The sequence below is a fragment of the Microplitis demolitor genome, chromosome 8 (assembly GCF_026212275.2).
Source record: "Microplitis demolitor isolate Queensland-Clemson2020A chromosome 8, iyMicDemo2.1a, whole genome shotgun sequence".
Lineage (NCBI taxonomy): Eukaryota > Metazoa > Arthropoda > Insecta > Hymenoptera > Braconidae > Microplitis > Microplitis demolitor.
In genome coordinates, this window is record NC_068552.1 from 1,621,853 (window position 1) to 1,643,913 (window position 22,061).

The following is a 22,061-nucleotide window of genomic DNA, read 5'->3' on the forward strand; positions in this document are numbered from 1 at the left end:
TTCCGATATTAGGACAACCGAATTCCCGTATTGGGACAAGGCTATTTCAGCGTTCCGGTATTGGGTCTTTTGGGTGTCATAGAAAAAAATTTTTTTTTTATATTAAATTTAAGAAAAGTGAACTAATTTGATTATTTTTGAATTGGTAAATGTCTATTCTATGATGTAATAAATTATTTTGGTATATAATTTATTTGAATATTTTTAAAACGAAAAAAATCAGTCATATACCCTTCGTCGTTCCGGAATTGAGACATTTACCTTATTTTTCAGATAAATATGCACGGGAGTAAAAACGAGACTCTCTTGTAATATGCGGTCTCGGTATCATCTCAATAATATTGGAAATCTACAGCCTCGATTCCGCCTCGTCTCGTCTTGTGAAGCCGATCCTCGAAGAAAAAAATCTTAAGATTCGAAAACCGGGGTCTCTTGAAAAGAATCAATAACAAGTACTCTAACTAGTGAATACTCACTGACTTGCAATACTTTTGTCGATCTAATTCACAAGTGGACCGATACCAATAACTTACCTTTCCTTGAAAATTTCCAATTGCTATAGCAGAAAGTTGGAAAATTTATTTCTGGGATTATGAGATCTTAAGACAAGTTGACTATCTCGAACAGGATGTAGACCACTCAGATTTATTTTGAGAAAAAAAATTTTTCGAGTTGGAATGACTGGTGGTTAAATGAATGTCAAACCGGCTTAGGCGAAATCAGAAAATCGACCACAGAGACCAATAATAGATTCCTTCTCCGGTAGGGAGTAGGTGGTACTTACCGGATTAAGAATTGGTCATGCTAGAATCACACATGAGCACTTGATAACTAAAGACCCTGAAAGTAACTGCAATGGGTGAAGCAGAAAACAGTGTCAAGCACATAGTCAGCGAATGTCCAGAACTGACAGGTAACAGAATCAAACAAAAACTCCCAAGAAACATGGAAGATTGTCTTAGCACTATCAGCGGTTGTTCCAGGATGATAGCTTTCGTCAACGAAATAAAAATCATAAATCCCGCATGAAAAAATCTTATATCCTAAAATTATACTGAATAATATAACACATTTTATATTACCATATAATTATTTATATAAGAAGTCATATATATTTAAAAAAACCTTTTTTGCCGTTTTAATTATATAATTATATATTTTCAAAATATACAAACATGATATATAATATATGTTGGCATATATTCAAGCTATATGAGCTCCATATATTGAAAATTATATTATAAACACATAAGTCATTTTATGATGTTAATATATAAGCTAACATATATTATCGACTTATAAAATTTAAAGTCTAAAAGGTTTATTCCAAGCCTATATCAAGTTGTAAACCTAAAAAAGCTTAATTCAGTTTTTTTAAGTCAGAGTTGTAAATTGACATCCCCTGATTGAAACGCACACTTGCATGTAAACATCTATATGGTCAGATCTACTTAATATGTGCTGAGATATCCGTTCTTTCTTTATTAATCTGTACCTTTATTTTCTTTCCTGAGTTAAACTGATAAATTGAATGTTCATTTTCCCGATTAAAAAAATATTCATATTATATATTTTTAAGTATATTATCCAATATATAATGCGATATGTTGGAAAAATATAATGAAAATTATTTTTTTTTATAGCAGTTACTATACTTTAAAATATATGTCTCGATTATATGTAATTATATTGGAATTTATAACCGGGAAATTATATTTTGAAAATATACAATGCTCTATAACAAAATATATATTTTCTTTTATAGTTTATGTTATAAGAAAAAATATACTTTCAAGTTATATGAACATTATATTTAAACATACATAAATTTTTGACGTTTTATATAATTATACATTTTCGTATATAAAATAAAAATATATATTTTTCATGCGAGATGATATCTAACAATAAATTAATTGTTACAGAGTAAGGAATTCTGCAATTTTATGTAATACTTATATACTATAGTCACCAATAACCATGTAGTTACGGCGGTTTTAAATAATTACAAAAAAAAAAATTATTTTATTGGAAACATGTCTATACCTATAAAATATTGAAGATAGCCATAAATTGGCAACTCTGAGAGATTTCACAGTTCGTAGGCGCCGGAAATTCGTAAATGGCATCGAACAAATGGACTGTAATTTATCTTGAGAAACTTTAGACTGGAATTATCTTCGAAATAGAATACTACTACTATTATTATCAAGTCTATAAATTAAATTTTTTAAATTATGTGTCATTATATTTACGGTGAAAAAAAACTAAAGCAAAGCTGTTGGTACAATCTGAAGTTAATATAGCTATTTTCGGTATATAGGATTAACACGAAGGTTTAGGATTGTTTGACGATATTGGCGACACGAGTCTTGGGTTCTGACGCATTTTCAACGAAAACGAGTAAATACATTTTTCTTGAACAAGCGAATCACATATGAAAACAACATATATGGTCAAAATATATGTAAAAATATATGATAAATATCAGAAAATATACGGGGCCAATTTAACTATTTTCTGATATATTTTTTTTTATATTGAAAAATATAATATTTATCATATACAAGTCCGTATATGTTTAGCATATATAAAATATATGTCAATCATATACAAAAACTATATTTTTATCATACAAAAATATATATTTCTATCAGATACGAAAAATATATTCTGATCATATATAAAAACATATATTTATATTGTGTATGAAAAAAAAAGTTTCTTATTCGTATGATTCACTCCAATTAAATTAGATCTAAATTTTAATATACTCTTTAAATTGCAGATAAAATTCTCGAAATTAGTTAATTTGAAGCGAATATATAATATACCTATATACATATATATACACCGAATAAAATATATGCTTAAATATAACAAAGAAAATATATGATGCCATATATAATATAAATTATATGCTACCATATATTTCATTTCATATAAAAATTTTATATTTTTCGAATATAAAAGGAAATATATCAATACAATATATTATAAGGTAAATGTAAATGTATATGGCTTAATATAAAAAACATATAAGATATATATGGAATACATATATTTACTACTGTATATAATTTTATATTAAATCGTCCAAAATCTCTCTATGATTTTTTATAATATATCATATATTTTTTGTTGCAAACATATATGATTTGATATAGTTTAACCATATATTGCTTTTTCATACGGGAAGGTTATTAATTACTAATAAAAAAATGTATAAAAATTCGTAATGAAAAAAAATAAATTAATGTTAAAAATAAAAATAAAAAATAGATTTAAAAAAATATTTTTATTGGGATCATAAATTTTTCCAACGCGACTATATCAGTTATTATTTTTAAATACTTTTTAAAATTGAATATACCTCATTAAAACTTATGATTACTCGATAAAAACTATCAGGTTTAATTGAAGATAAATATTGTCGCAAAGGAAATGATATCTTTAATCTATCTTAATAGTTTGTAGGTACTCAGTATCTGAATATAAATATACTTATTCCTTCCGAAGATTTATGGGTAAATAATGATAAAAGTTAATACTTAGAAAAGTCGATAATTACAAAATAAGTCAACTCTTATGTTTTAATCTAGTCAAACTTAAATCAGTATTGATCTTCTGTTGAAGTTCTGTTTTAATAAATCAGCGCTTGAAAATTGGAAACGATCAAAATTTCCATAAACATGTAGCGATTAATTGAATGCTGTCAGTTTATGATTAAGAAAAAAAAATGTTGCTTTAACAGGATGTAAGAAGTGGAAAAATAAAGTATGTAATAATTCGAAACCAAATTTTGAGTTTTATATATTATTTATTCAAAGATTTAAAAACTAGTGCATGCACATGATTTATGGTTGTATAGATTACTAAGAAATAAATAAAACATAAGACAGATCATTACATTGACAATAGACAAATATATATCTTGTTATCGTTGACTTGATTTATTTATCATTATTTCGCTGGTGTTTCACTTCTTGATTTAAAATCTCCGAGAACTGTGGGAGTTTCGAAACTCTTCTTGAGCTGAGCCACACCTTTCTCAATAACAGTTTTTGCTTTTTCTGCACCTTCTTTAGCGGCATCAACTCCTTTGTTCGTTAAATCTGACGCAGGGTTTGATGATGCATCACCAGATGCTGCTGCTTCACCATCGTCACTTCGAACCAACTAATTAAAAAATTCACATTTTTTTTTAAATTTTCTACAAAATATTTTTCAGAATGACAATAAAAATATTTATTTATCAATCGAAAATTAAATATATAAATTTTAGGGCATCAAATTCTGGTGGATAATAATATTTTGTAAGTAGTGCTCCCGTAAAAAAAGTTTTCTATAAAATTTTCTCAAATTTTAGAACACGAAAAAAAAAATCAGTAACAGCTACCGATTAATAATCGGTAGTTACTATCGACTAGTTTTCAGTAGCAGCTACTGATTATTACGGTATCCGATACCAAAATAATTGGTAGCTGCAACCGATTAATTTTTGCTAGATGCTATCGATTATTTGGGTAGCTGCCACTGATTATTTTGGTAGCTGTTAACAATTTGTCTTTCCGTAGCTGCTACTGATTTGTTTTTCGGTAGCTGCCACTATTTATTTTGGTAACTGTTACCAATTTGTTTTTTTATAGCTACTACTAATTAGTTTTTCGGTAGCTGCCACTGGTTATTTCAGTAGATGTTACTAATTTGTTTTTCCGTAACTACTACTGATTTGATTTTCGGTAGCTGCCACAAGTTATTTTAGTAGCTGTTACCGATTTGTTATTTCACAGCTGCTACTGATTTTTGTTTTCGGTAGCTGCCACTGATTATTTTGGTAGCTGTTACCAATTTATTTTTGCGTAGCTGCTACTGATTCGTTTTTCGGTAGCTGCCACTGTTTATTTCGGTAGCTGTTACCAATTTATTTCTGCCTAGCTGCTACTGATTTGTTTTTCAGTAGCTGCCACTAGAAATTTTAGTAGCTGTCATTTATTGCTGTGAAAATATTAAAGTAACCACGGAATCATGTATACGGCCTAAAATAATTAGTTTTCTTAAATAAGTACTAAAGATTATATTAAATCGACAATTATAATTAGAAAAAATATGAAAATAGTAAAAACCAAAAAATTATTTATATGAATTAACACTCACTTGTAGCAGAGCCAAAGCAACAAATAAGATAATGATAAATTTCTTCATCTTAAATTTAAAAAATTTTTTTCTCTTCTATACAAAGATAACTTGATTTACAAATGAACTTTTTCGGGACACTGATACAAATTATAATTTTTCTTGCCTTTTTATACCAGTGTTTTTGTTTACGTGGTGGGAGCTGTACGTAATCAATAGTTGACTCGTGCGTATTTCTTAATTCAGTAATCACGAAATAAAGTAGATAAGAAGGCAAAAAATTTTCCGCATTCTTCGATGTGTGATATTTAAATATTCTTGACGGAAAAATAAAATAAAAAAACAAAAATATTTTATTTTATTCCTTTTGCAAGTTTACCTCATAATATTGAATTTTTTATTACTCTATTATTCCTTATCTGCTAAACGTGCTCGAGTGAGAAATGATACTATCACATTTTTCTCGTTTTACGTCAACTTAGTCGATAAATCATCGTCTGTGTCGTTTATCTTCTGCAGTAACGACAATTGAGAAGAAATTTTTCTGATTGGTTCCCAGCTTTAAAAATCAATCAGTCACGTATTACCTTGGAGAATAATTTAAGGTAATTTAATTCCAAGAAAAAATACAGATTCTATTATTTTTTGTCATAAATTCATAACTCAATTTCAAGAATAGTCAACATTATTCATTCGATTGTTAGTAAGTAGGGGAGATTGGGGTCAATTGAACCAGGGGGCAATAGAACCACTAAGCGTAAAAAATCGAAAAAAATGTAAAAATGAGTCGTCACTGGAATTATATTTTAATACACTAAACCTTAGTCTGACCAAAATTTCGAACCAATATGATGATTTAATTTTGAAAAATTCAAGTTTTTGTGTTTTTAGGCATCTGAACTTTTTTTTCAGCTCTTGACAAATTGTTTAATAATTTTTTAATTTTGAAATGTAATCTTAAAATTTTTTTTGCAATACCTTCTTACATATATTAGTCATAAATTTCTAACTTTACTTCTAGTAAAATAGTTCTTGAATATTTTTTTTTAAACTAATTATTTCAATAAAATCATATGGGGTCAATTGAACCAGTACTCTCGGGGACGGTTGAACCACACGAATCACACTGTGAGCATCAGACATGCGCGCGCATCTTGACAGAATGTGAAAACAAGCTAACCTAACCAAGAAAAAAAATAATTATATTGACAGAAGTTTTAAAAGTGATTGTTATAACATATAATGTTATATAAAATAATAAATATTATTAGAAGTGTTGTAATTTTAGTTTTCAGCTGTAATGAATAGTAAATTATTCATTAAAGTCATTCGTTTGTGGTTCTAATACTCTTGGTTCAATTGTCCCCGACTAGTGGTTCAATTGCCCCCGCAAAGGGACGATTGAACTATTTGATGCAGTTGTACAATTTCGTATTTATTAAAAATTTTCATCATTTGCTAAGTTATGTGCTTTTGAGAAATGATAGTCTGTAAAATAAATTATAATTTTGTAAAAAAAAAATTATCATACTGCTTTTATTCATATGAAAAAAAATGTTAAAATATTTTTGGTTCAATTGACCCCAATCTCCCTTATTTAATCAATTTTTAACTTCCCGCTAAAGAAAATTTGAAATTTTCAAAAGAAAGTAAATTATTGGTTTTGGTTCAATTTTCGAAAACCGAAAAAATTATTTAAAAAATGGGATACAAAAGGCTTTTAATAGAGAGGGTTGAGGAGGGGGGGGGGGGTTCTGCGGGAGTACAATGTCCACAATTTTATAGTTATTGGTGCGGATGATAACCATTTGACACGAGAATTAGGGGAGAAACCGCACTAAAATATAAACTATGTCCAACATAGAAACTTTATGAAACTGAAATTGTAGATAATACTCAACAGTCGGTTTATTGTGTCACCATATTATGCCGCACTCTTCACTAATGTACCATGTAGTTTTATGAAATGCCAGTCGAAACATATATATATATATTGACTGAAAAAATATTATTTTTTTTAAATGGTCAATATTTACCATAAAAAATAACGATTCTATGTGAAAAATTCGAGCATGAGTAGACCGCACTTTATGCTTCACGCTTCGGCTAATAATAAACTATTCCAACTTTATCTATCATCTGTTTATAAAAGTGTAAAATATTTCATTCATACAAAAAAGAAAAAAAACATTATTAATTTATATCTCACGATATTTTATATGGAACTAATTGTTGTATCAAAGTTTGGAAAATGTCATCACTTTTCATACAATTGATCTGTTTATTTCATTTTACCAAAAAATAAAATTTCAGTATTTATGGCCTTGTCGTTTTTTGTAAGCTCTCGATTTTCTTCAAGCCATCGGGGATATTCGGCGTCTTGATGAGTTCTAAATGAGTTCCTATTTATGATTTAGACGTCTCATTTAACATCTTAAAGAAGTCTTTAAGAAGTTCTCAAGATGTCAAATAAGTCACCCAGAGAGTTCAGTAAGACTTTTTTAAAAAGATTTCTCAAAGAGTTCTTCTTTCTGACTTCGCAAATAAGACTTCAATATGAATTTACCATGAAGTCTTAAAGAGCTCCTAATTTTGACTTCATAAAGAAGTTTAATGCATGCAGACATCATAAAACTGATGTCATTATAAGACTTCTTGAGAACGCCTTCAAAAAGTCGTAAAGCAGTCACTCCAACTTGAGTGCTGTCTAGGTTGTTTATTATATGCTAATGCTAACAGTCCTATCAAAAAAATCCATATGGGAATTCAGCCTAGATTCTTATGGGGGTTACCACATGGTGTTTTCGGGTAGATACGTGTATGGTTTCCTATAGGTATATTCTGTTCATTTATTCATATGTATCAATATTCCACAATGAAGCTGAAGCCAGCAGCCGTAATAAGTAGCGGCCACGCAAAAAATTGCGTGGCCGCTACTTATTACCGCTAGCTACAGCTTCATATATTCCACATTTTCGCTCAAAAAAATCCACCCGTATGAAAAAATAATATATGGTTAAAATATATAAAATCATATATGTTTGCAACAAAAAATATATGATATATTATATTGTATATTATAAAAAATCATAGAGAGATTTTCGCCGATTTAATATAAAATTATATACAGTAGTAAATATATGTATTCCATATATATCTTATATGTTTTTTATATTAAGCCATATATACATTTACATTTATCTTATAATATATTGTATTGATATATTTCCTTTTATATTCAAAAAATATAAAATTTTTATATAAAATGAAATATATGGTAGCATATAATTTATATTATATATGGCATCATATATTTTCTTTGTTATATTTAAGCATATATTTTATTCGGTGTATGTATATGTATATGGGTATATTATATATTCGCTTCAAATTAACTAATTTTGAGACTTTTATCTGTAATTTGAAGAGTATATTAAAATTTAGATCTAATTTAATTGGAGTGGGTCATATATATAAGAAACTTTTTTTTTTCATACACAATATAAATATATGTTTTTATATATGATCAAAATATATTTTTCGTATCTGATAGAAATATATATTTTTATGTATGATAAAAATATAGTTTTCGTATATGACAAAAATATATCTATACTAATATTATAAAGCTGAAGAGTTTGTTTGTTTGTTTGTTTGTTTGAACGCGCTAATCTCCGAAACTACTGGTTCGAATTGAATAATTCTTTTTGTGTTGGATAGTCCAGTTATCGAGGAAGGCTATAGGCTATATAACATCACGCTACGACCAATAGGAGCAAAGATATAGTGGTAAATGTGTAAAAAACTGGAGAAATTATTTCATCTTTGAAGCCTTCCGTTGCGTGCGCCGTGAAAACGGTTCAAGATACACAAAAAATATGTATTAAAGAATAATAGCTCTTTTAATGATCTAAAAAACAGTCCGCGACATTATATGTCTATCTTTTAAGATTAACTCACAAAAACCGTTTTTATGGTACCTAATTTGGTCGAAATAATTTGTTTAAGTTGTATCAACATAATAATATTATAATCTTTATATTCAAATAAATATGTTGTTGGTTAAGAGTACTTCATTGTGAATAAAATTGTCTTTGATATAACTTAATTTTAACAAAAAACTTTAAAAATTACAATCATAAATAACTCCGAAACAAAACCAACTCGCTCTCTGCGCTTGCCGGCGCGGCGGGAGAGAGGCGGTGCTTGCGGGCAAGCCGGGAGGGGTGTAGCTCAACGAGATACCATGCCGCGCGGCTCACTCGCGCGGTCGGCTCCCTACTGAACGGTTGAATGCAGCGCTAATTTGTTTATGCGATATAATTATCATCCTAATATTACTTTTTAAACACAGTTTCATTTTGTAGTTGTTTTCTATATAGTAGGTACTTTATTTGTTTTAGGATAGTATTTAGTTACACAATAATAACACTTTTTTGTTTTCATGTAGGTAGATTATTTAAAAATAGTATTTAGTTTCTAATTTTTTTTGTGGTACATAATACCTGTAGGTACCTAAATAGGTGTCGCCTACTTAATTATTCTTATTAGATTAGGGTTTAGTTTAACGTATTTAGTTTCAATTTTTTTTTTTTGCTTTAGATAAAACCTGTAAATAGGTGTGGTCTACCTATTTATTCTCATTAGATTAGGGTTAAGTTTAAGCATAAAGTTAGTTTACCTTATTTTCGTTTTACGGTTGTTATTTTGACATATTCGTTTAAAATAAAAGTAATTAGGTTCCTAATTATTAATCTTCTTAATCTTACGTTTCTTTTTTTTATTACGTGATACGCTTTAGTTAAGTTTTCATTTTCTACGTTTTTTCTTCATCACTATTATGCCGAGAAAAAGAACTCAGCTTTCTCGGCAGACTGCTACTGCAAAGCGGCTGCGAGTTTTGCGCAGCAATGAAACTGAGGATGAAAATATGCACAGGTTGGCTACACAACGAGCAATTACTGGACAAAACCGTGCAAGGGAATCGAGTGCTGATCGTTCTCAACGTTTGGCTTCACAGAATGCCCGAACTATGGCTAACCGCGATCGGGAATCGAGTGCTGAACGTTCTCAACGTTTGGCCTCACAGAATGCCCGAACTATGGCTAACCGCGATCGGGAATCGAGTGCTGAACGTTCTCAACGTTTGGCCACACAGAATGCCCGAACATTGGCTAACCGCAATCGGGAATCCAGTGCTGAACGTTCTCAACGTTTGGCCTCACAGAATTCCCGAACTTTGGCTAACCGTGATCGGGAATCAAGCACTGAACGATCCCAACGATTAGCACAGCAAAATGCCCGATCAACTAGGAATAGAACTCGCAGACAACATAATTTATTAAATGCTGCTTTTGCTTATGATTGTACCGTTGACTATTCTGAGCTAAATGATATTGATATTGGTAGAATGGATAAAATATGCAACTTATGCCAAGCAAAAAAATGGGCAGCTGAAACTCCTGGACTGTGTTGTAGTGGTGGTAAAGTAAATATACCTATAATTCCGGAACCAACATCCGTTTTAAAGGAACTGATATCAGGCTCACATCCTTTATCTAAGCATTTCTTAAACCACTCAAGACAATATAATACATTATTTCAGATGACTTCATTTGGTGCCAAAGAAATTCGTGAGGGAAACTTTATGCCCACTTTTAAAGTCCAAGGGCAAGTTTATCATTTAATCGGTGACTTACTTCCAGCTGTAGGGGCACAACCCGAATTCCTGCAAATATATTTTGTTTCCCATGCAGATCAGGTATCCTTGCGCTCAAATTTAAACCCAAGCTTGCAAATCGATCTTATCGATGTTCTCCAATCATATCTTCATGATCATAATACGTATATTCAAAGTTTTAAGTACAATCTAGAAAATAGACCACCGAATGATTTAAAACTTATCATTCATGCTGATGTAAAACCTAATAATGAGCATAGAGGTCGGTATAATGCGCCAGTAGTAGATGAAGTAGCTGTTCTTATGATAGATGAAGACAAAGGTCCTCGTGATATTGTATTGACTGCGAGAGATGGTCGACTTCAACGAGTTTCTGAAATTCATAGATCTTATGACCCGCTTCAATATCCCTTACTGTTTCCCTTTGGAAACGACGGATACTGTATTAATATTCCACAGCAGAATACTACGGCTACATCTAAAACTGTTTCATGTATGCAGTTTTATGCATTTAGATTCATGGTGAGACTAAATGACTTTAACAGTATACATTATTTCAAAGGATTATTCAACCAATATTGTGTTGATATGGCGGCAAAAATGATCTCTGAGAGGCTAGACTTCATCAAAAGAAATCAAAAAAAATTGAGAGCAGAAGAGTACATTCATTTAAGAGATGCCGTCGTAAATGATGGACATATAAACGCTTCTAATATTGGCCAGCACGTTATATTGCCGTCGTCATTTACAGGATCCCCCAGATTCATGAATGAAAAAAGTCAAGATGCCATGACATATGTCAGGAAATTTGGAAGACCTGACCTCTTCATTACATTTACATGTAACCCCGAATGGCCAGAAATAAAAAGTGAGTTATTGCCCAATCAACATTCTTATGATAGACATGATTTAATTTCTAGGGTATTTCATTTAAAACTCAAGAAAATGATAGACCTATTAACGAAGAAAAATATTTTTGGCCCATCGAAAGCCTTTGTTTACAGTGTAGAATGGCAAAAAAGAGGTTTACCTCACGCCCACATTTTATTGTGGCTGGCTAACAAAGTTCAACCAGATTCTATAGATGCAATAATATCGGCTGAAATACCTGACATACAACAAGATCCGATTCTTCATAATATTGTTATAAAAAATATGATACATGGTCCTTGCGGATTTCATAATCCTTCATCACCATGTATGAAAGAAAACGTTTGTTCTAAAAAGTTCCCTAGGCATTTTATTTCGGAAACACAAACGGGGGATGACGGTTATCCAACCTACAGACGCAGGTCTCCAGATAATGGTGGAAACACAGCTATAATTCGTGTAAAAGGTACAGAAATGAGCGTGGATAATCGTTGGGTGGTTCCCTATAATCCACTGCTATCACGAATTTTCAATGCACACATTAACGTAGAGTTTTGTCAATCGGTCAAAGCTATTAAATACATCTGTAAGTATATTCATAAAGGTTCTGATCAAGCCACATTTTCGTTACAAAGTAATAACGATGAAGTAGAAAAATATCTAAATGGTCGCTATATAAGTTCCTCTGAGGCGTTTTGGAGAATTTTCCAATTCTCTATTCATGAACGTTTACCGGCAGTAGTTCATTTAGCCGTTCATTTGGAAAATGGACAAAGAGTATATTTTTATAATAATGAAAATCTCCAAGATCGTGTGAACAATCCTTCATCAACGACACTTACAGCGTTCTTTGATCTCTGCAAAAGCGACGATTTCGCAAAAACCCTTTTATATCACGAAGTTCCCCAGTATTACGTTTGGCAAAGAAATTCATTTTCTAGAAGAAGACGCGGGCAAGATGTTGAGGGATATCCCGGTGTAAAAAAAGACACAACTTTAGGCCGTGTTTATAACATTCATCCAACTCAAACTGAATGTTTTTATTTAAGAATGTTATTGCAATATGTTCGCGGTCCAATGTCATTTCAACATCTAAGAACCGTGAATGGTGTTATTTTCCAAACGTACCAAGGCGCTTGCAAGGAATTAGGTTTACTGGAGGGAGATGAACATTGGCAAAATACCATGTCCGATGCTATCATATCCGAGCCAGCTACAAAATTAAGAGAATTATTTACCACTATCCTTATATTTTGCCAACCCTCTGATCCCTTAGAGTTATGGAATAAATTTCGTGATGCTTTATGTGAAGATATATTAAACAGAATGCGTAATGAGAATCAGGATATGACATTAGCATATAATGATGATATATACAATGATGGACTAATCATAATTGAAGATCAAATTCATGAGTTTTCAGATAAATCCCTATCCGACTTTGGGCTTCCTGCAGCAAAAAGAAATAACTCGCTTCTGGACCCATTAGAAATAGCGTTGCGAAAACCATATAACATAAATGAATTGAATGAGTATATCGCACAAAATGAACCAAGATTAATTAATGACCAGGTGACAACGTATAATTGTGTCATGAACAGTGTACGTTTTAATGAAGGAAGAATTTTCTTTTTGGATGCTCCCGGTGGGACCGGCAAGACGTTTATCACTAATCTTATATTAGCAAAAGTAAGGTCTCTGGGAAAGCTAGCCTTGGCAGTAGCGTCGTCAGGTATTGCTGCAACCTTATTAGCAGGTGGACGCACAGCTCATTCCACTTTTAAACTGCCCCTGACTGTGTCTTTAGAGAAAGATAGCGTGTGCTCTATACGCAAAAATGGCCCCTTGGGGAAAATTTTACAAGACGTCAGTCTAATAATCTGGGACGAATGTACCATGATACATAGAGCTCACGTAGAAGCTCTAGACAGAACTCTTAGAGATCTTAGAAGCTGTGATAAAATCATGGGTGGGATTACTGTTATGTTTGCTGGGGACTTTCGCCAAACTTTACCGGTAATAGTAAGAGGAACTAGAGCAGACATTGTGAAGGCTTGCCTTAAAAGTTCTCCATTATGGAAATTTGTAAATATTTTAAAATTATCAACAAATATGAGAGCACATTTGGGGGGAGGTAGTATAACTTTCCCTTCAAAATTACTTTCTGTAGGAGACGGGAATATACCTCATTCTAATAATAAAATTGAAATTGATTGCGATTTAGGAGTAAAAGTGGGTAACATCGAGGAATTAGTAACTAAGGTATACCCTGACATCAGCCAAATAGAAAACAAGGACCATCAATGGATGTGTCAAAGAGCAATATTGGCGGCAAGAAATAGTAGCGTTGACGAAATAAATGATATCATTTTGAGTAAACTCCCGGGAGATATTGTAACCTACACATCCATTGATACCGTGATGGATCAAGAAGATGTAGTTCATTACCCACAGGAGTTCCTCAATTCCTTGAACCCAAGCGGCCTTCCCCCACATTCTCTTAAGTTAAAAATAGGTGCCCCAATAATTTTACTAAGAAATCTCAAACCACCAAATTTATGCAACGGGACCCGACTTCAAGTAAAATTTCTGCGCAATAACGTCATCGTTGCAATAGTTTTGACTGGTCCAGCAGTTGGTCAAACGGTCCTCATACCCCGCATCCCAATGATACCCAACGACTTACCCTTCAATTTTAAAAGAATACAATTTCCGCTTAAATTATCTTTCGCAGTCACAATAAATAAATCACAGGGGCAAACATTCAAACACGTGGGGATCGATTTACGCCAAGACTGTTTTTCGCACGGCCAGTTATATGTCGCGTTATCAAGATCGGGTTGTGGCGAAAATCAATATGTTCTTCTGCCACAAGATAATAAAACAAAAAATGTAGTATATGCAGAAGTTCTTTAAAATAATTATATTTAATTTAAAAATTATACAGATATATAGTTTGAAACTCGAAAAAAAAACATAGGTTTTATCCTGAAAATTCTGCGGGAACGGGAACTATGTGGGAAGAACCAAAAAATTTGCCGGAAGTCACTATTCCACGCGGACGAAGTCGCGGGCAAAAGCTAGTATTTTCATATATGATGAAAATATATTTTTTGTATATGATTGACATATATTTTATATATGCTAAACATATAGACTCGTAAATGATGAATATTATATTTTTCAATATAAAAAAAATATATCAGAAAATAGTTAAATTGGCCATATATATTTTCTGATATTTATCATATATTTTCACATATATTTCGACCATATATGTTATTTTCATACGGGCATGTATTTAAGTTTCTCTATGGGAATCCAGATACCAAGTTTCTATATGAAATTCTACATGGGAATTTCGGTATCCATGGTTTCTTACATGGATTCTTATGTGAATCCATAGACTCCTGTATTATTTTCTATGAATTGTCAAAGGAAACGTTAAAAAAGGCGTAAAATTATTTTTTCTGCTAACAGTAAGAAAAAAGTGATCAACATAAAGAATGACACCGAGTATTTTTCATTTTTAATTGTAATATTACACCATAAAAAATGATAATAAAGTTTATATCATAGTTAAAAGTGATTTATCTGATCTTTTTTAGTTCTCCAGAATATTTTAATTTATCTGCTCAGATTTCCTGGCGCATGTCCGTCCTTAAATGTCCATTATAAAGACGCCCTTCAATGCTTGAAATAAAGTTGACAAATGAAAGCAGCGTGCAGAAGAAAAGAAAACGATATAAAAAAATTTTATAAGATAGAAGAATAGCAAGGAATATAAAGTGTAGTATTAAACAGACAGCCAAGCGATTTCAGAATTTAAATCACTTGCTGTTTCTCAATCCGTATTTTTATTTAAGTATTTCTTTATCTTTTTTCTTTGTTTTATTTTGTTTTTGTTTACCGGCTACTTTATATTTCATAGAACGCAGTACATAATTAAATGATAGCTAAAAATTTTTTATGAAAACACCAAACGATGCGGTTTTATTTAATTAATGTTGAGATTTTTTACAAAAACTCTTCATTTATTTAAACGTTGAAATCAAAGGTATCGGTAAATTATTTTTTTAAATTAATTTTTGTCATAAAAAAATTAATTGCGATTCCACTTTATATATAATGAACAATTATTTAAGAGTTTGACCAAAATTTATGAAAATAAAAAAAAGTATTTGAAAAAAAAAAATAAATAAATAAATAAATAAAAAACAAGAGTTAGATTTATTGAAATGTTCGACACCATTACTTGATTTGCGCAGTAAACCTCAACCGGCGAAAATAAATTCCATTGATGAATTGAGACTTCGACAGTAACGCCATCCTACGGATATTGCGGCAACTTCTTACTCAGAAGAGTAAAATGGTTCAAGTCTATACTTCATGATAAAAAATCATCTTATAAGTTATGTTTTTTTTTTTTACGGGTTAACATAAAAACAAACAGTCAATTTATTAATTAATTAATAATTGAATTAATCAAAATAATGAAATTGAAAAAGATGCCCGTAATCTGGTTTTTCATTTAAATACGCATTTTTTAATTTTTACTCTGTTTTTATTTATTTATTTATTGTAAAATTTAAAAAATTGCTAATTGTTAGTTACGTTGACATTCTCAATTTCAGGTAATTTAAATAACTATTTTATTTTTATTTAAAATCGTATGTAAAGAGGGTTAAATATAAATATGAATATTTAACTCACTTAAATGCATGGAAAAAAAATTGTGGTTCTCCTCTAACCACAATATTGTAGTAAAACATGTGTAGAGGTGAGTAGTCTATATGTAGTAAAGCCCTGATTAAAAGAAACAATTCGAAATTATTTGCAATGTTAAATGCCCATAAAAAGGGTAATTTCAATTCTTTTGTTTGTATATATAGATATACAGTTTACATGAAGTAACCCCTTCTCAATTCTTCTCAATCAGAATTGTTAACCAAGGCATTAAAAAGGATTCAAAATTTTTTTTTTCTAATCGTCTTTAACCTTTTCTTTTAATAAGGGAGGATACTACTTTAAGAGTATTAATTTCACTACACGTGTGATTGAGGTTATTCCAACTTGGAGGGCATTTCTTCACTCCAGCTTGTAGTATAGTCGTCCCGGAGAAAACTTGGGATTTTTTCCCACTATTATTTTTTCCCCCTCTATTATAATATTCTGAAAAAGATATTCTGCGCATGCGCAGCCCTAAATATTATGGTAGAGGTGGAATAATTGTGGTAGGGCAAAATCCAAAATTTTCATTGGGACTACTATAACCTCAATTACAGCTGTTGTTGCAACTAAAATTTTTTTTCCGTATGTTTAATCGCATATAATAAAATCATCTAATTCTTATATTAAGTGTACTATTCAAAGTAAGTTATAGTAATAAGACATTCTATTTAAAAAAAAAAATCTCTAAGGCCTACTTTTAGGTTAAGACATAAAAGTATCCATATTGTTAAAGACGTAATGATTTAAAATCAATGTAATCTGTGTATCGATAAATTTTGTCTGTTCAAGAATTAAAATCACTCAACAACTCAGATTTGATGATAAATAATTAATGATAAGATCCCGGATCGAAAACTTCGATTAAATATGGCTGAAATTTTTCAATAGATTGAATCTGATTTTATCGGACAAAAAAGAGTGATTATTTTCCAATTAAGTCTGATTTAAATTTTTAATCGATTCAATTAAAAAATCATATTTTTTTCTGATTAACTTTCCATCGGATTTATTCGGAACTTTCCGATTTAATCTGATCAGAATTTTCAATCGGAGTTTCTGTCAGGAATAATAACAAATACTTTTTAGGGGAAGAAGGGAGGCCCTAAAATTTTGAGTGCCACGAATAATTTGAGGGTAAAATGGGTCCCCATTCGCCCCCCCCCTCTAGCCCTATGTGTTTTTTTTTAAATTGTATTTTACTTGCAATTTTATTTAGAAAAATTACATTGTCTGATATCTGCTACTTTCAGTATCATAAATATACATTCTTCAGAATAAATTATTGCTATAAAAAAATATCATTTCATTGCTTGTAAAATTACTCAATAAAAAATATAATGGGTACATATATAATCAAATTTTCGTTAACAAGAAATCAAAATACAGTTTTTGGAAGCAATACAAATACTAAATTTATTTACGTCTTGAAAACGTAATTTTTTGACAGAAAAAAAAAAAAAAAAAAAAAAAAAAAAAAAAAAAAAAAAAAAACAGTGTTTTAGCTAAAAGATAAAATTTTCTACCGGGAAATTTAAAATCCACGTGGACAACCTGCGCAATAATGACTCCAGCACGTGTAACTGGAAAATCTGTCTATAGAAAGATCCGCCCAGCGTACGATTTGTCGGGGTTGCGCCCAACGCGAGGGAACGAAGAAGAGCAGTCGCGCGCCGACCGCTGTCACGGTGTGTTCCTCATGTGTCGCTCCGTTTTGGTAAGTTTTGCTTCATATTTTATATCTGTTTGCTATACTCTTAAAAAAATTTCATTTTTTTCCCTCTTTATAATTTACCATATTTATAATTAGTTTAGTGACCTCATATCTACTCAATGCCACATTGTCACAAAAAAGTGCGATTGCAAATTATGTCATATTTATTAAAATTGACAATTTAATGAATCAATATTTTTTTTTTAATTAAGATCATTTGACCCTTAAATTAATTCTATTAAATTTTTAATATAATAATAATTAATATTGTTGCAAAAAAAAAAAAAATGACACGTGACTAAGTAGCTAGAAGTTAAGTGAGTAGAGCAGTAGTCGATTAGAAGCCAAAACAATGCGTATAAAATAATTTTTTTTTCTACCGATAAAAAAAATTTTTTTTTGTCTTTTTTATAAATAGGATAATTTTAGATAATATTAAACTGTAGATATTATTGGATAACATCATAGCTGTACTTCAGTTGATTTTTGTCGAAAATAAATTCGATTGGCCCGACATCTACAATTTACATTAGTTTAACGAGATTCCTATGAAAGGTTAAACCGATTAAGGTATATAGATAAAAGTGATTGCTGAACGAAGCCCAAGTAGCAAGAGATATAAAACCGCACTTTAAATATACTTCATTGATCTAGCCAATTTTTTACTCTTAACGAACAGTTTTTTTTTTTTTTTTTTTTTTTTATTCGCGCAAAATTGAATTCTTTATCGGAACTAGAATAAAGCACCTTTTTTACTTTGTTAATTTTTTTATTTTTTACTCACTACAGGAACTGACTACTAACATAGTTATGAGGTTGAAATTCAATTCTGTACACAATCGATCCAGTATTGTCATTCGACTTAAATTCTATTTTATCAGGAATTCACAAATATATCAAATTTATCGCATATCGAAATGGCATAAATTTGTACTGAATCGTAAATATTAATAACCATTTTTAATTTAATTACTGATCTAACATAAAAATTTGAACATCCAGAAGTGCATCAATTGCTCATTTTATTTTTAATCATTAATTTATTTTTTTTTATTATGAATTTCTATTTAACATAAATTATCAATTTGATTTTTTTTATTTTCAGTTTAATATCTTTTTTAAATATCCCGCCTTTTTGTCTAGATGTCGCTCTTTTTTTCAAACTTATACTGTTGCGCTAGTGCTGCTGCCAATTGGTGGAGAGAAAAAATGAAAAAAAAATAAATAAAAGTAGAAATAAAAATGGAGGCTAAATTTTTCGTGAATCATCGGTTTTCAGTTTTTTTTATTAAATAAGGTCTGTAGCAATTCTTATCCCAGCTTTTGTCTCAAACAAAACCTCTAAACGCAAAACAAGAACGAGGCTCGACGCATTGCTTTATAATCTAACAACCTACGTTTTTATTTTTAAAAAATTTTCTTTTCTTGAAGAGAAAAACGTGGCAAAATTTTCCATTTACTGTGCAAGTGCAGCAGAGATAATACCATTCGTCGATTTGAGTGTGACAGAGAAAAAAGTTCAGTCTCTTCTTACTTACAATTAAACAAAAACATAACCTCAAAATTTTTGGTAATCTTTCTATGAAACTTTCTGTGTGATATAAATTTAAATATTTGAATGATGATAACATTAATTTTGAACCATTTAAATTATCTGTTCAATTTTTCACAGTAATGATAATTACACGAAAATGATGCGATGAAAAGATGATTAATTTTGAAAAATATAAATTTTTTTAATATTTAAGGTACAAAAAGATTTTTAATCTCTTGCTAACAAATTTGAGATAATTAAATTAGAAGAGATTGCGAGTAAAGTAACATGATTTAAGTTAAGTAATTAAGACCAACGAAGAAATTGGGTTTAATTGTAAGAATGAAAAATTGTAAAGAATCTGAATCGTTAATATAAAGCACTTGCTATTACAAGGATATTAATCACATTAACAGTCTTAAATAATGAACACATTATGAAATTGTAAGCTATGTACTAAAGACGATAGAATTAATGTCATTCATAAGAATATTTTGCTTAAAAAGTTATACGAATACAGTAGAATAATTTGTTTCGCACTTAATAGTCTTTGATAAGAATATTTTTTTTCTTTTTTTTTTTTTTTACTATTTAATCTGAATGATAAAAAGGAGATTCACAGAAAATTCTCACTTTCTACAAACATAGGTAATAACCGGCAATAAACTTCATCATAAAACTCGGCTTTCGTGCTATGAAAACACGATAAATATTATACGAGTAAACCACGGTCTGCAGGTGAAAAGCTACAAATATTCCCGTTTTTAATAAAACTCACTACTAGTGCAATAAACTAAAGACTTTATTGATTTTCATCGTGAGATTAAAATCAAGTTTTCCAATAAAACTTCACGCGCTCTCATATTTATTCAATTTCTATTTAAATTATATATATATATATATATATATATATATATATATATATATATATATATATATATATATATATATATATATATATATATATATATATATATATATATATATATATATATATATATATATATATATATATATATATATATATATATATATATATATATATATATATATATATCGGTGATGAGGCTCGAAAACTGGGGAATTAAATAATTATGGTAAAGTCTTTTTTTTTTTATCGAAAAAGGGGTCATTGGTAATTTAGGTCTTTAATAATTATTTTTAAATAATTTATGAAGATAAAAATGTATTTAGGCAAATTTCGATGAAAGAATCCCGCATGAAAAAACTATATATGGTCGAACATATATTGATATATGGTGAATATGTGACCATATATAACGGTAAAATAATATATATCTAATTATATATGTTTACTCAATATAATTATGATATATGTGACGATATAACTTCAAATGTATTACTGCCATATATTTTCATATATGTTGCAAAATATGATGTCACAATATAATAATTTTTATATGTGAAAGTATATGATGTAAAGTATATGATGAGATATATTATTGCTATATAATACTATGTATATTTTACTACATATATACCCTTATAAAGTATCACAATATAACTTGTCATATATATACTACCGCATATTCATGGTAATATATTATTGCTATATATCACTATGCATAATCCTACATATATGTGATATATGATAATATTATTCATTTTTCTAATGGATTCATCCGATTCTAAAATCAATTCAATAATCGATGTCAATATACTGTTCATCCTATACTGTGAAATATAATATATATTATATATCAAATCATATACTATTCCGAATATAATACAAGTTATATATCTGCGAATAATAAAATATATATCTTACTGGTATATTAAATGTTATATGTTTAATGTTATATCAAAAATGTATGACATCATTATATAATATGTTATACAATAATCCATATATGACATATATTTAATAAGCGGTAAAATTTTATATATTTGCCCATATATAATTTTATCTATTTTTATATATGCGAAGTATAATTCTCGGTATATGATCAGCTATATATAGCTTTTTTATGCGGGAGTTACTTTTTTCGATACTAAGGCTTAAATTTTAGTACAAGCCATATTTCATACTTAAATTTTTACACATTGCTTGGATAATATGAATTTACATGTAGCGACATCTATTTATAACATTGGTACTAATAGATCCACAATAGCATCTCTTTAATTTTTAAAACGAAAGGCTTAAAATTCTTAGCATTAGTCATAGAATACAAGACAGTAAACAGATCTTTCTTCTGTTTTTAATAAGCAATGGCAAGGGGGGGGGGGTTTGAAATTTGAGACTCTAGTGTATTTAGATTTGAGATTCTCAAAACCAAAATTTTGGAGTTTTACTAATGAGCTGCATTTTTTTAACTACGATCTTCCCATGTCTTATTCTTTTCGGAAAGCACAATAATGTTCAAGTGTTGTTGAAA

The 22,061-nt window shown here is 29.7% G+C and overlaps 3 protein-coding genes across 7 annotated transcripts in view; all 3 read left to right on the forward strand.

The window, feature by feature from the left end:
* Positions 1-9,976: 9,976 nt before the first annotated feature.
* Positions 9,977-12,338, forward strand: LOC128668406 (uncharacterized). Its single transcript, XM_053741333.1, has 2 exons — positions 9,977-12,232; positions 12,291-12,338. The coding sequence occupies exons 1-2, from the start codon at positions 9,977-9,979 to the stop codon at positions 12,336-12,338; spliced, it is 2,304 nt and encodes a 767-aa protein (XP_053597308.1).
* A 62-nt stretch (positions 12,339-12,400) lies between these two features.
* Positions 12,401-14,602, forward strand: LOC128668407 (ATP-dependent DNA helicase pif1-like). The gene has a single exon (XM_053741334.1). It carries the CDS (start codon positions 12,737-12,739, stop codon positions 14,600-14,602), a length of 1,866 nt encoding a protein of 621 aa, XP_053597309.1. The 5' UTR covers positions 12,401-12,736.
* A 1,628-nt stretch (positions 14,603-16,230) lies between these two features.
* LOC103571356 (glutamate receptor ionotropic, kainate 2) overlaps positions 16,231-22,061 on the forward strand; it is a 122,004-nt gene continuing 116,173 nt past the window's right edge. For 4 of the 5 annotated variants that reach the window (XM_053741044.1, XM_053741048.1, XM_053741047.1 and 1 more), the window contains exons 1-2: positions 16,231-16,320; positions 18,017-18,131. The gene's annotated coding sequence lies outside the window, so the exon portion shown is untranslated. The remainder of the gene's footprint in view (positions 16,321-18,016; positions 18,132-22,061) is intronic. The other variant, XM_053741046.1, reaches the window with a different exon arrangement.